At 44.0% G+C, this 12,902-nt stretch overlaps 1 protein-coding gene across 3 annotated transcripts in view; it reads left to right on the top strand.

The window, feature by feature from the left end:
* The window catches only part of LOC146808801 (guanylate-binding protein 3-like), a 120,771-nt gene extending 108,767 nt beyond the window's left edge, over positions 1-12,004 (top strand). For all 3 annotated transcript variants that reach the window (XM_085615628.1, XM_085615627.1, XM_085615626.1), the window contains exons 10-11: positions 9,257-9,450; positions 10,226-12,004. In XM_085615628.1, the coding sequence (XP_085471754.1) occupies positions 9,257-9,450; positions 10,226-10,444 (413 nt within the window). In that variant the 3' untranslated portion in view covers positions 10,445-12,004. The remainder of the gene's footprint in view (positions 1-9,256; positions 9,451-10,225) is intronic.
* Positions 12,005-12,902: the final 898 nt, after the last annotated feature.

The raw sequence follows: 12,902 nt of genomic DNA on the forward strand, positions 1-12,902 counted from the left end.
TTGACTATGTACATAAGGTCCCTCTTGGTCTACAGGAACCTCAATAAGGGGTAAGCCAACTTCCTTCTCTAGGCTATTTCATGTGTATCGCTGATAATCGGGATAGTCAGCTTGTGCATACTGGTACATCTGTTGTGTCGTGGTTTGTGTTGCAGCAATAGGCTGCGGCTGTGATACTGCTACGGTCTGTTGTGGAACTGGCATAGGTTGCACATGCTGAGGTACTTGTTGTTGGATCTGATCCTGCCTAGGTGGACGTGGTCTCTCCTTGGTTTTACCCGTAGAGATATTATGTTTTAGAACTGCACAATTGTGTATATAATGACCTGGCTGTTTACAATAGTTGCATGTCCCTTTTACAGGAACCGCCGAATCACTGGACTGTGTCATACCCTTTTTATGACCGTCAGCTGGAACTGACTGAGCAACAAGCATTTTCATTTTCGTGTCTTTCATACGTCTTTGTTCATGTTCTTGTTCTTCTCTAATTCTATTATGGTGATATTGTAACATTTGTAACATCTGTGACGGGGTATTACCTTGCCAGGTACTCTCGAATTTCAATACTCTATTCTTAACTTGGGGCAGGGAATTTTCTACTAGTTTTGTCACAAACAGATGTGGATACGACTCACTATTTGCTTTTATGCCACTATTAATACCAAAACATTTTTCAAATCGGGAATAAAAATCACTAGTGTCTTCGTCTTGTTTTTGTTTACAGGCTGAAATTGCACCCGAGTCTTCCTTTTTCGTAGTTAATAAACGTGGCAGTACCTGCACTAATAATCCGGGTAATGCTGTAGTCTTTTCCCCAAGCCCTGAACCTGCAGTTCGGGCCTTTTCTTCGTTTTCTAATACTGTCCAATCAATCTTTTGGTCTCCCACCTCCCATTCCTTTTCTTTGAGTTTCTCGTAAATACCGGCAGGCAATAATACTTTTAATATTTTCATAATGTCAGGGTAGGTATAATCTCCCATGAGTAACATGTCTTTTATCTCACGGTGGAAACCTGCTGGATCTTTGTCATGGCTAGGTACTACTTTCTTCATTTCCAATAGTTCTATTTTAGTTATGGGTGTGTACACAAACACGCGTTTAAAAGTATTGTCGTCACCTTTGACTGGGTGCACTTCGCGTAAGGGATTCTGTCTTTCTATGTGATACGTTTTTCTTTCCATGGTGGGAACTGAAACATGTTCTGGGTATACGAAGACAATGTACTGGTGACGATATTCTAGAGTTTCTTTAATTAAGTCAGTACCTGAACCTCTCCATTTATTCGTGAGTAATTCTATCAGGATATCAGGTAGGGGACCAGGATCGGAGTGTTGGCTTTTATATAATATAAGGAGGTGTTGTATCATGTATATACCAGCTAAACGCTGTTCGTCTGGGGTAAGATTCAAAAACGTGTGTGCTAGCGCATCATCACTGTATTTTTCAGAACTGTCAGCCCACTGTACTGCCGACCTGGCTAATTCTTGTTCATCCATAGAATCGAGCATATGATACCCCCTTCGGTCTCGGAGTAATTTATCAGCAGCCTGGAATAGGTGATCAGGGGACCTTGTATTTAACATAGGGGCTTGAAAATTTCTGTTACATTCTGGACGTATCGGACGTATTGGATCATTAAAGTATCTGGTATTGTTAAAAGATCTTCCCCTACCTACATAAGCTATCGTTTCTCTGTTTTGTAGTTCTGATTGACCTGTGGGCATTTCTGATTCTTCCTCCTCCTCTCCCTCTGATTCAGTTTTGTCTGCCTCTAATCTGGCTTTGTGTATTCGTTCTACTTCTTTGCGGATCTTTCGGCACATAGCTACTATACACTTCTGTTTATCATGTTTTCCCTCTGATATATTCTGACCCCATCTGGTAAGTACTTGCATTTCATCCTGATCTACCTCAGGCCTATCTCTGTTTCTGATCAAGCAGTTTATGAAGAAGCGTAACAAGAATCCCTGTATATCCACTTTCTGGTATTCCATGGCCTCGTCAATACTTTCAGGGCCTTGCCCCGTTTGGACAAAGCGATATATATTGTCTAGATGAGCAACCATTCCTGGTAGCATCGTTAAAAAGTTCGAAGCTCGTCGTATACGTAGTGATGATAGCAACATTCTGTCCTTTTTACCGGGCACTGGATCATATCTACAATCTGCAAGAGATTCCTTAAATATATCGGAAGTTGCTGTTTGGGGTGTACGTTGGTATGCTAAATCTCTAAAAGTCAGTTTATTTCCTGGCGGTGGCGTGGAAAAAATTGGTGCCGCACCTCCTGTCGCACCTTCTGAGGTGCTAGGCACGAAAGGATTTGTTGAATGTGAGGTAGAGACTGTAGATGCAGGAAAAGCGGTAGAAACAGATGAAACGGTTGGAATGTGAGGAGGAGTTTGTTGTTGCGGAGTTGGGGGCGGATGATCTTGGGGTTGAGCACCATCGACAGGTGGTGTGTGTGGCGGAACATTAACATACTCGGGAGCTACATCGTCTAAATAGGAAGAAAGGAAAATATCTTTTGCGGTCTTGGGATGTGCTTTAATCGGGAGTAATGGAGGTGGTAGATCTTTCGGTATTTCCGGGGTGGCCTTAGGTAAACCCTCGGCCAGAAGAGGATACATACCATTCATAAGAGTGTTTCGTTGTCTGTCTACTTGTTCTGACTTTACTCGGATACCTTCCTCAATTAATATATTTTCTCGGGCTTTATTTGAATTCTCCCTACTTTTCTCTTCTTTTCTGAGCGCTTTCTCTGTGCGTCTATGCGATTCTTTACGCCATAATTCAATGGCATCTTTCTGTGACTGTCTGGCTTTCTTTTTCCATAATTCTTCTTCTACTCTCATGATGCAATCTGCATCCCATGTCCCAGCTGCGGGCCATCTCTGACTTTCTGCTAAATCCTTAGTGTAGTCCACCCATAAATCAAGATATAATACGGCATCTAAGCCATGCTTATGGTACATAAAGTACCCTGGAGTGTCCCTAGGTGGAATGGGAACAGCTTCTTCGAGTACCCCTTTTCTAGTTTTGATCTGTCTTAATTTTGAAAAGAACGGCATTTTTAAACCTTGCTACTTGATTCTTACTCAAACTCTTAATACCTGGACTTGAACACAATTAATACAATAAACACAATAATGAACATTCATTCATACCACAGTTTTTAAAACATATTAAAACATTTAACATTTAACGAACAATGATGATTAGAAGAAAACTAGCTACTGACATAATACTAATACTAGATAATACTGGATTATACACAAGATATACTATATATACTGCTAAACAGTACAGATACACTGCTGAAACAGTGCAGACCGGATCTGTGTACCCAAACCCGTCTTGACCGGCACAAACTAATGTGCACGTCTAAATGCCTTCCCAGCAACGGTACTCACCGGGACGCACAGAACGGAAGGCCTCGGAACTGAACTGGACTGGACCGGACTGGACTCGATTCGACTCGGAACTTCGGAACCTGGTGGGCCTCTGTATACCTCGGATCTTGCTCTCTCAGCTAGGCTCTGGTCGGGATCCTTCGCACTTCTCACCGCCTCGTCTGGGTGTTGATCGCAGCCTCAGTCACCCCCGCTTAGCAGGAGGGAGATACAGGAAATCCTGCGGGTACGCGTAGTTGTCCGTCCAGCTGTGGCAGGAGACCGGGCCTGCAACGCACCTCCGGCGCGTGAGATGGGGAAAGTGTCCCTATTCGGGCGCCAATTTATGTGGTAAATATTTAAATTACCTGTACTATTTTTTATGCGGTAAAATACATTAAGAATAACTCAGTAAAATAAGAGGCAGAATCCGTGGTATTAGAGGTTCTAAAAGAGGATTTTATTCCTTACAAAGGAATTATGGTTCGAACCAGGCAATCGAATTCCATCACCACGAAGGTTCAGGAAGGGATAGGCAATACATTATTGACAAGTAATGGTATATATATGAAATGCATTACAGTAAGACAGATGCAGGAGGCGTAACAGCTGATAATACAGATAAGAATACACATACGTAATGAAAAAGGCGTTATAATAGGCGTATACTAGAAACGTCATTTGAAATGATGTCACAGGTGGGTGGATCCAGAAGAGAATCCTGCAATGTCAGCAGAAATACTTGGCAGAGATGCGCGCGCAGCCGCATGACGTGTGATTGACGTGTAACTAGGGGGTGAAGGGAACGTGACATTTAGCCCTACGGGAGGAGACAGAAGTCTGGGGGGTCAGGTCAACCTAATCCCAAATCATATCTAATATCTTATGTTTAAGGAACTGTATTATCCAAAAGGAAAGGTCTTTCGGACAGAATCTATTCTATACTGACGGTTAGTGCGTGTACAAGCGTCTAAGTGTCTACATGAGATGCGAGGGGCATGGGCCTTCCATGGTGACAGGGGCTATGAATTACTTGCATGAAGACAGAGAGAACGGGCCCTTTGCTCGGTAACTGGAAGGATGTTTACCTAAACTACTAGACAGGAATGCATTGGATGAGGAGCGGAGCAGATAACTTGAAGGTGAAATACAGTTTTTGGCAGGCAACAGGCCGCGTCAGGCACCGTTAGCCGCACAGGGAGTAGGACAAAGTTCATGGATACAGATGCAAACTCAGGCTGGAGCTTTTCAGAGGCAGAAGGCAGAAAAAGGCTTGATGACAGGATTCAGGGCCTACTCGCCTGAACTGTAAAACGTGAAAAGTATGCCATATAAAGTCGGTGGCCAATCATACTTAGGAATGGAATATCTGACCCATTCATGGTGGATCTGAAAGAGGACATGTTAACGGTGGACGCACATGTATTTGCGTCTTCATAGCTGGAACTGGAGGGAACATACATGTACTTGTAGCATGTACATGGAGCCGTTGGGGTCTAAGATAGGGGACATAACTGATCATAAAATTCATATTTCCTCACCCTCCTGCTCTCTGATAGCAAGAAGTACTGTATTTATACAGTCTATGTGCGCATGTTCCCCATTGTTCAGTATGAGGATGAAGTTGGGGATTAAACCTTGTGCCTAGATGGGAGAGGAGAAGTGTACCCCCTGGACAGTGTACTCATCAATTATTCATATGCGCTAAGGATGACGTCTTTAGCAATATCGATTGGGGAAAAACCCACCCTCAGCATGGATCTAGGTGAAAGATTTAGTCCATATAAGGCATTATGGCCGTAAAAGGCATTCTGTCCTTATTTGGAGTTATGTCCTTATAAGGCTCGTTCATATGAAATACGGGCGCAGATGTAGGGAAAGTGTACGATGTTTCCTGGACCTATATTAGGGTACCGATATGAAATATAACAATCCAAATGTGGAAGGGCAGTCACCCAGAGACGCATTAACCCCCAAAAACACACTTTTACAGAGACATGTGAAAGGCACAGCCACTCACTGACTGAAACATACAAGAGCACGTGCAGTCTCCCTTTGATGCCACTACATTGCAAGCATGGGGGCAGTAGTTGGCCTTACGGCTAGGGCGGTTGACCTCAAATATTGGGAACCGGGTTTGAGTCTCAGCAAGGATGCGCAACATCCTGTGATTCTGGGCAAATCATTTACTCTCCCAGTGTCTAACAAAAATTAATGTGTCCTCATGTAACGCAACTGGTGCTTGTGTAAAGCGCTCTGATACCAGATACCTTCAGGTTAAGTTTGCGCTATATAAAACTCTGGAAAAAAAAAGGCTTCCTATACTACTGGATATGCTGCTAAAACAAGCTGCCATCAGAGGAGATCGAACTGGACATGGTAGGAAAGACTCCACTCTCCACCATTTTCGCTTCCCTCACGTGTCTGGTGCTCCATACTGAGTATGATGAAAATAGTTGAGAGGTTTTCCCCATGGTTCCAAACCTGAGCCAACCCGAAAATCCCTATTTCTTTCAAGCCAAAAGTGCAACTACAGTGAAACTCTCTCTGCCTTCAAACACTTGAGAACTTGTTCCCAGAGGAGTGGTTCTTAACACTAGACTCATTTAAACACAGAGGAGGAACCTCACCACTAGACATCTGTCTCTCTTGGACACTGAAAATATCTTTGCAAGTTCGATACTCCACATTTCTAGCACTAACTCCCACCCCCCTTCACAGACTTAGCACTGATATTTACGACTCTGTCATCTGTGTTGCGCAAACTAGGGCTTTGCCCTAATTCTACACGGTTTGGCTTTCCCACCCACGGATGCCTGAACTTAGTTCAACACGTGACAGTGAAAGCCCAGGGGCCACATTACACATGCGGTGTGTTTTCCTTGATTGCAATTAAAGAGGTGCGCTCAGCGCGATTAGGAAAATGCGCCACATTATGGTGAATGTGCTGCCCCCTGGGCAGCCGCAAACTCATGCTGATTCACATGAAATACAGCTGTTTTGAAGCTGCTGCGTGTTTCACAGTGCAGGCGGAAACTCGCCTGCACTTTTAAAAGGGAATAGAGATCCCCTAGCAGGCGGGTGCAGTCAGTGACTGCACTCGCCTGCAAGGGGATGTCTGGGGGTCCACAGGACCCTCGTTACACCCTGCAGAGGGCTGCTGTCAAAAGGTGGGACTCTGTCAGTGCGCCTCCTGTTGAGGCTCCTCCTCGCGTAGAGATGAGTTGACATATATTGGAGACATGGACTGCCAGTGAAAGACTGGATAAAAGTATTACTCTTTTGTAATGACGCACAATGGCGCCCTGCATATCTATGCCTCAACACTCCCTCCTACATCAGGGCTAAAGGTCATTTTGTCCTGTTTGTATTGGATCTTTTATTGACGTGAAAACAAGTTCATATGAGCTAAATATGTATTGTGTTCTGCAGTTTTCCTGTATGTAGCAGCTATCTGCAAGTATGAAATGATCAAATTGTTGCTCAGTTTTGTATGATTTTGACGGCAACTGTTTGTTTGCTTTGTTTGTTATCTCAAATTTAACGATGACTTAAAAATAAAGTAAAAAAAGAATTAGAGGTGGGGGTTTGTGAAGATTATGCGAACCGGCAAGATGAGCCAGTGGAGCTGCGTCAAGTGATGGAGTCCTCTTTCTTCATGACCTGCACAAGGTGTGTTACACCATGTAGGATCCCCTTAAGGATGCCAGGGTGGAGTTTAGGAGGTCATGCACAAGAGTGTTGTTACCATCCACATGCACAAGTACAAAGGCTTGAACAGTGGGTCTGAAGTAACTTTATGAAAGGAACAATTTCACTTTCTTTAGTAACGAGAACTGTTACCAGGCTGTTCTTGCTTTCTTGGCATGTGTTCTTGCAAGGTGAGGTTGGGGTGGAGGGTGAATCCAAGTGCCTTGGTGTTGGATGAAATGTAGGCTTTGAATTCACCACGTTATTGAATGAACTAGCTGTTCCCTGTTCCAGGAAAATGAATGGAATCCTAGCTTGGTTGGGTTGAGCTTCTGGTTGGTGCTGGACAGCCAGGTCTGAATGAGGGCAGGAAGTGTTTGAGACACTAAATGCTTGAAGCAGAGTGGCGTTTCAAGTCAAGGTATTTATAATCATATATAATAAAAAAACAGTTTTCTGTGTGACTCATTCCAAGAGCATCTATGGTCTAACTTCAAGGAATTCAGTTGAATAGTATGAAAATTAGTGTAATATTATATAAACATACAAGGCCCAATAATTTACTTCTTTGATAGAAATTATATTGCTCTTCATATGAGATGTATTCATAGAAGGTGCAAACTATACAATGGAAAAGTGCAGACGACGCGGTGTTGGTGTCGGGTTATTTATCCCAGAGTGATATCAAATGCATTCTATCATATCTCTCGTTATCAACAGTTTGTAGCACAGCTTGTGTTAGAGGATTATATTAATTCATATATTTCTTTCATGTTATTCTGTAACCAGGGAACGGGGTATCTGCATCTCCACCGAATTCTAAGTGTAGGGTATCGCAACTGTTTTGTTTGTGATCCGCCAACTCTATGCAGATGAATTACCAAGAACATCACTAAGTATCTGTACAAACAGTCACAAACGACTGCCAGAGGAACACATCAGTGTGAGACGTAACATGTAAAATCCCTAGCGCGAGTTACTATAAATACTGCAACCAATGTACACCCTATCTACCCACGTGGGATCTCAACGGAGGGATCAGTAGCACTCAGGAAAGTCAAAAGCTGTCGTGTATCCAGCCCGCACACGATCTACTGAATGTGCGATGCCGCTGAAAATACCCCACGTCTGTAACCTCTCTAGAACCCACTGGACAACACAGTGGGGCAGTGCCGTCCTGTCCATAGACGTATCCTGCTATCCCCGCTTTAATGTTGGTATGATTATATAACATAAGACTAATCATCGTACAAGTCAGCTGAATACCTTGAAGTTAGACTATAGGTCTATGTGAGTTATATATTGTCAGCATATTGGTGAATTTGATGTTATCGGAGAGTAAATCCCAAAGGGGCTCCATATGGAAATGGAATATGAAATACCGGTATTTGTAAAAGCGCAAATAATTACCCCTAAGGGTGTCAAGGCGCTGGGGGCCGTCAGGAAGGTTAAGCAAGCTGTTGCCCAGAGTCCCAGGGTGCTGGGCCAACCTGCTGCCGGGGATCGAACCGTGAGCCCCGGTGTCCCGGAGTCAGCCGCCATGGCCGCTGCGCCACACCTCTATGGAGGTTGAGCATATTGACCATGGACAGTAGGGAAGCCTCGGTGACTAAGCAGGTGATGGGGTCTTTTAGGATCTGATATTCCATCAGTATGGAGGAAGGGATAAGGGACTTTAATCATCACGGTCCTGAGATTCTGTATTTTCTGGGCCACTTATTTTCTGTCTGCTCTGAAGAATCACTGTAGCTGCAGGCAGAGCTGTCAATCCCAAAAGGAGGTGTGAATTTGGGAAAAGATAGATTTCCTTTAGGCTATAAAGAAAACCAAACATGGCCCCCAGGCAAGCACACTCACTATTCATTGGTATGGGAGATGCCATTCACAGGGACCTATGAACCAAGAATTGTTTATAATCGGGACTGCTGCCGACTACAGGCAAGGGCTCCAGCAGGTCTAACAGATGCTATTACAGCACACCCACAGTGCGCCATGTAGTCTTCTAAGTCGTGCTTTTCTTATGTTTCTCTGCTTTATCTCAAGTTTATCTTAAGTATCTCTACTGATGATAAACATTAAAGGAGACCTACTTTTATTCACAGGCTAGATCTTTTATAGTAGACAATGTGACTGCTTTCTTTAGCTTCTTGTTGACTTTTCTCCTTTTCGCCCTCAGCGGAGCGGCTTCGGGCAGAGGCAGCCGAGCGTGAGCGACAGGTGATGGAGGACAGGCAGGCCGAGCTGCAGCAGAAATTGGAGGACCAGAAGCGCAGCTACGAGGAGCATGTGCAGCAGCTGATGGTTAAGATGGAAGAAGACCGAAAGAAGCTAGTGGCGGAGAATGAGAGGGTGGTGACCAGTAAACTCAAGGTATGGGCCAGTCCACTCTGTTAGGCACGGTGACTGCAAGCACCACCAGATCTAGGTAGCACCTATTCTAACCAATCATTGCCCTGGGCTCACTCACCCTCTAATGATGGAACTCACCATGCATCCAGGCTTCACCAGTCACATTTCTGATGCACAGGGCTCACTATACTTGCTTTAAATGCTATTGGTTAATTGCCATCTTTATGATACCTGTACCCGCCATACACCCTTTCAATGCTAGGGCTCTTCAGCTATCCCTCTTATGCTACAACCCTCCATAAACCCTTCCCACACCATTGTCGGAACTCCTGCTACTGCCAGGGCTCACCAGCCACCCTTCTAATACCCTACCCTGGGCTCCCTAGCCATTCGTATACTGCCAGAACTCACTATCAATCCATCTGATATCTAGGCTGACAGCAACCCATCTAATACCACATCTAACCTTAAATCTTTCTAATGCTAATGGCTTGAAATCCATGTTTTAAACTTCAGGCCTCAACATGCATCCTTCTAATGCTTTTGCAATTTACTTTTACTGAATGGTGGCCTTCAAGTAACCTTGTACTTTTCAATAAATCTCCTTTTCTAGTGTAAAGTATATGTGTAGCTCCTTTTTCCACGTACATCTGTCTCCCTGCTCTTTCCATGTTGAGTGCTCTTTGTTGTGTGATGCTACTTCTGGATTTGTGCAGGTGATCTGGGTCTCCCCATTATGTCACCTTTAAAATCTGAAAGCAGACTTGTTTATCATGTTTAACCCACTGCCTTTCAGGAACAAGAGAAATTGTTGATGGAAGGCTTCGAGCAGAAGGCCAGGTCCCTGCAGTCCCAGATCGAAGGTTTGAACCGTGAGCTGGCGAATGCTGGAAACAAGTCCTCCTGGTTCTCTGATCTTCTTGATGGAATTGGTTCAGTTGCAACTGTGGTGTTGCCAGGCATTGGTGGCAAATTATTTGGTATTGGGACATCCATTATTAGTCGGTTTTTTTGAATCGAACCTCAAGTGTGCACTCCTTCGGACAATATTGTGTTCTTTATGGGGCCAGTTCAGATCACCAGATATTCCTTCCTGATGGTGACTTGCTTGTCATGCCTACATGTGATGAGAAGTTCAGCAGTGAAGGTTTCAGGCCAATCTGAGGAGCTGAAATAAGTTGGAGATCCCCATACTGCCAGTGAATGGACACTTCTCACCCGGCCTACACCGCTGGACCTCAAAAGTATTGATGAATTAAGACTGAGAAGTAATCTGTCTACTCTCACTTACTACGCTTGTGATATATGTCTCCCTTGTTTTCGCTGGAGTGCAGGAATGACCAGAATACCCTCTAATCACTGACTTTTGAGGGGTTTTGTAGCTGTGGGTGTTTAGAAGCTTTGTGAATAAACCGATTATCTTTGTCACTCTAGTGCTGAATTCAAGTCTAATGGCTAGCACTTAGTTTACATTTTTTCAGCTGGAAGCAAGGTGAGGGAGGGGCCCTCACTGGAATATTTCAGCAGTTTCCATATTCGCAGGGAACATGCACATAGAAGGTTGGTCCATACAGTGACTTCTCGTTGAGTGCGCCTTAGGCTATCGCTAGTAAGGTACATGTGAACCATATGTCCTGCAGGAAGAGGCTCATTGAATGGATGAATGGGACATGGCTCTTCTGCAACAGGGCTCCTTTGAATGTCACTAGGGGGGGGCTTGATTTTAGCCATGCATTGTGTCGGAAGAAAGAACTTAACATGGGACCGTCTTCAGATGTGTGGGATCGGGACTGAACCATGTGTCCTACAGGAAGAGCCTCCATGGAATGTAGCGTGTTGCATGTAGCCCAGTGTGAATGACAGCTGCAGGTATCTAGAGGAACAGACAACTGCCCCACAGGTTACTGTATACTCCTTTCAATGTACCTTTTACAATATTCCTTATTTTATAGGGTTTTAGGCAAAGAAGCCCCAGACTCAGCATGGCGAGAAATAAAAAATATAGGGGTGGATTACGATAAATCCATGTAAACCATTCACTTTTCAAATGCACCAGGTCCATCTATTTAGATACATGCTAGTAAACACCTGCTTTGCTGCACATTAATAAGGGGGTGTGCTTAGGAAATTAAGGAGATGGCATGAGATTTATACTGAAAATTAACATAGACAGTTCAGCTAATGGATGGTCCCTAGAAAAGAATCAAGCAAAGGGCCAGGAATGTTCAAAGACTGGAACATCCCGAGCATGGCTTCCTCAAGAGGAATGGACATTAATCCAAATATATTTTGCACATTAACAAGGCTTCTATTTTGTTGATTTTCTGAAATAGAAAAGCACAGAGAAACACATGCACGTGGAGAATGCTTGTAAAAGTGCACTGTTGTGGGCTGTTTCTAATCACCAATATTGTTTATGTATCTTTAAATGATCAAATGTTCTCATGCAGTTGCATCTCCTGAAGTGAGTTTGAGATAATATCTGATCGATTGATCAGGTACTAGAATGTCCTCTGGAGTTGCATTGTGTATTGTTTTGCTGTTGCAGACTAAAATAAAGCTGGATTTCAAGTTATCAAGATCTTATCTGTTCTCCTTCAACACAACATATTTAGGTGACGAGCTGGAGACAGCAATGCACCACTTCGGATCCTCTTCATTACAGGTATTGGACTACCTAACCCAAAAGTACTGTCTTGTGAAACTTACTTGGGTGGGTTACCCTGAATGATTTCAACATTTATAGCCGTGTTTAGGTTTTATGCTTTATCTGTCTCAAGAGCTTCCTCGTAACAAGTAGCAGTTCAAGTGCAGCTTCAGCCTCGCGTTCAACATAACAACAGAGCCTCAGAATTCAATTCGGCTTTCGGGCCATGGCTCGAGCGAATTGCTAATAACCAGAATCACAGGATTCACTTTGGGGCACATCAAGTTTCAGGAACTTAGCATTTGACAGCGGAAGCGTTTCGTGGATTGAACTCTCTTGATGGTGTGGCTCCTCCTGGTCCGCTGTTTGACTGGTGTTTGTTTCAAGCCCTCTCATTGGCCTGTCTCACTACGTCCAGATTAGTAAATCTCATACTTTGCCTATTGGTTAGTTTCTTGTATATATAGGTGTTACAACTACCTTTATTTTAAACCAGTCAAGCAGATAATACATATGTTCGAGGCATATGAGCTGCAGATTACACACTGTGCATAGATCGCCATCTGGTGTTGGGCCCGGATGTTTGCAGTTGTTTTTCCTCTTGGAAAGTCTTTGGAAGTCACGAGGTATGTGACTCCTCCCTTGGATCGTATTGCGCATGGGCTTCGGCTCCATCCTCAGATTGTATTTTTCTGCCATCGGGCTCGGATGTGATCTTCGCGCTCCGGTTCCGAACAATTCCAGTTCTTCTATCGGTGCGCAATCCTTCCCCCCCCTTTCGCGGTATTGTTTTCGATCGCGATCTCCACACCGACGAGACTCTTAT

Source organism: Triturus cristatus, chromosome 7, assembly GCF_964204655.1.
Source record: "Triturus cristatus chromosome 7, aTriCri1.1, whole genome shotgun sequence".
Classification (NCBI taxonomy): Eukaryota; Metazoa; Chordata; class Amphibia; order Caudata; family Salamandridae; genus Triturus; species Triturus cristatus.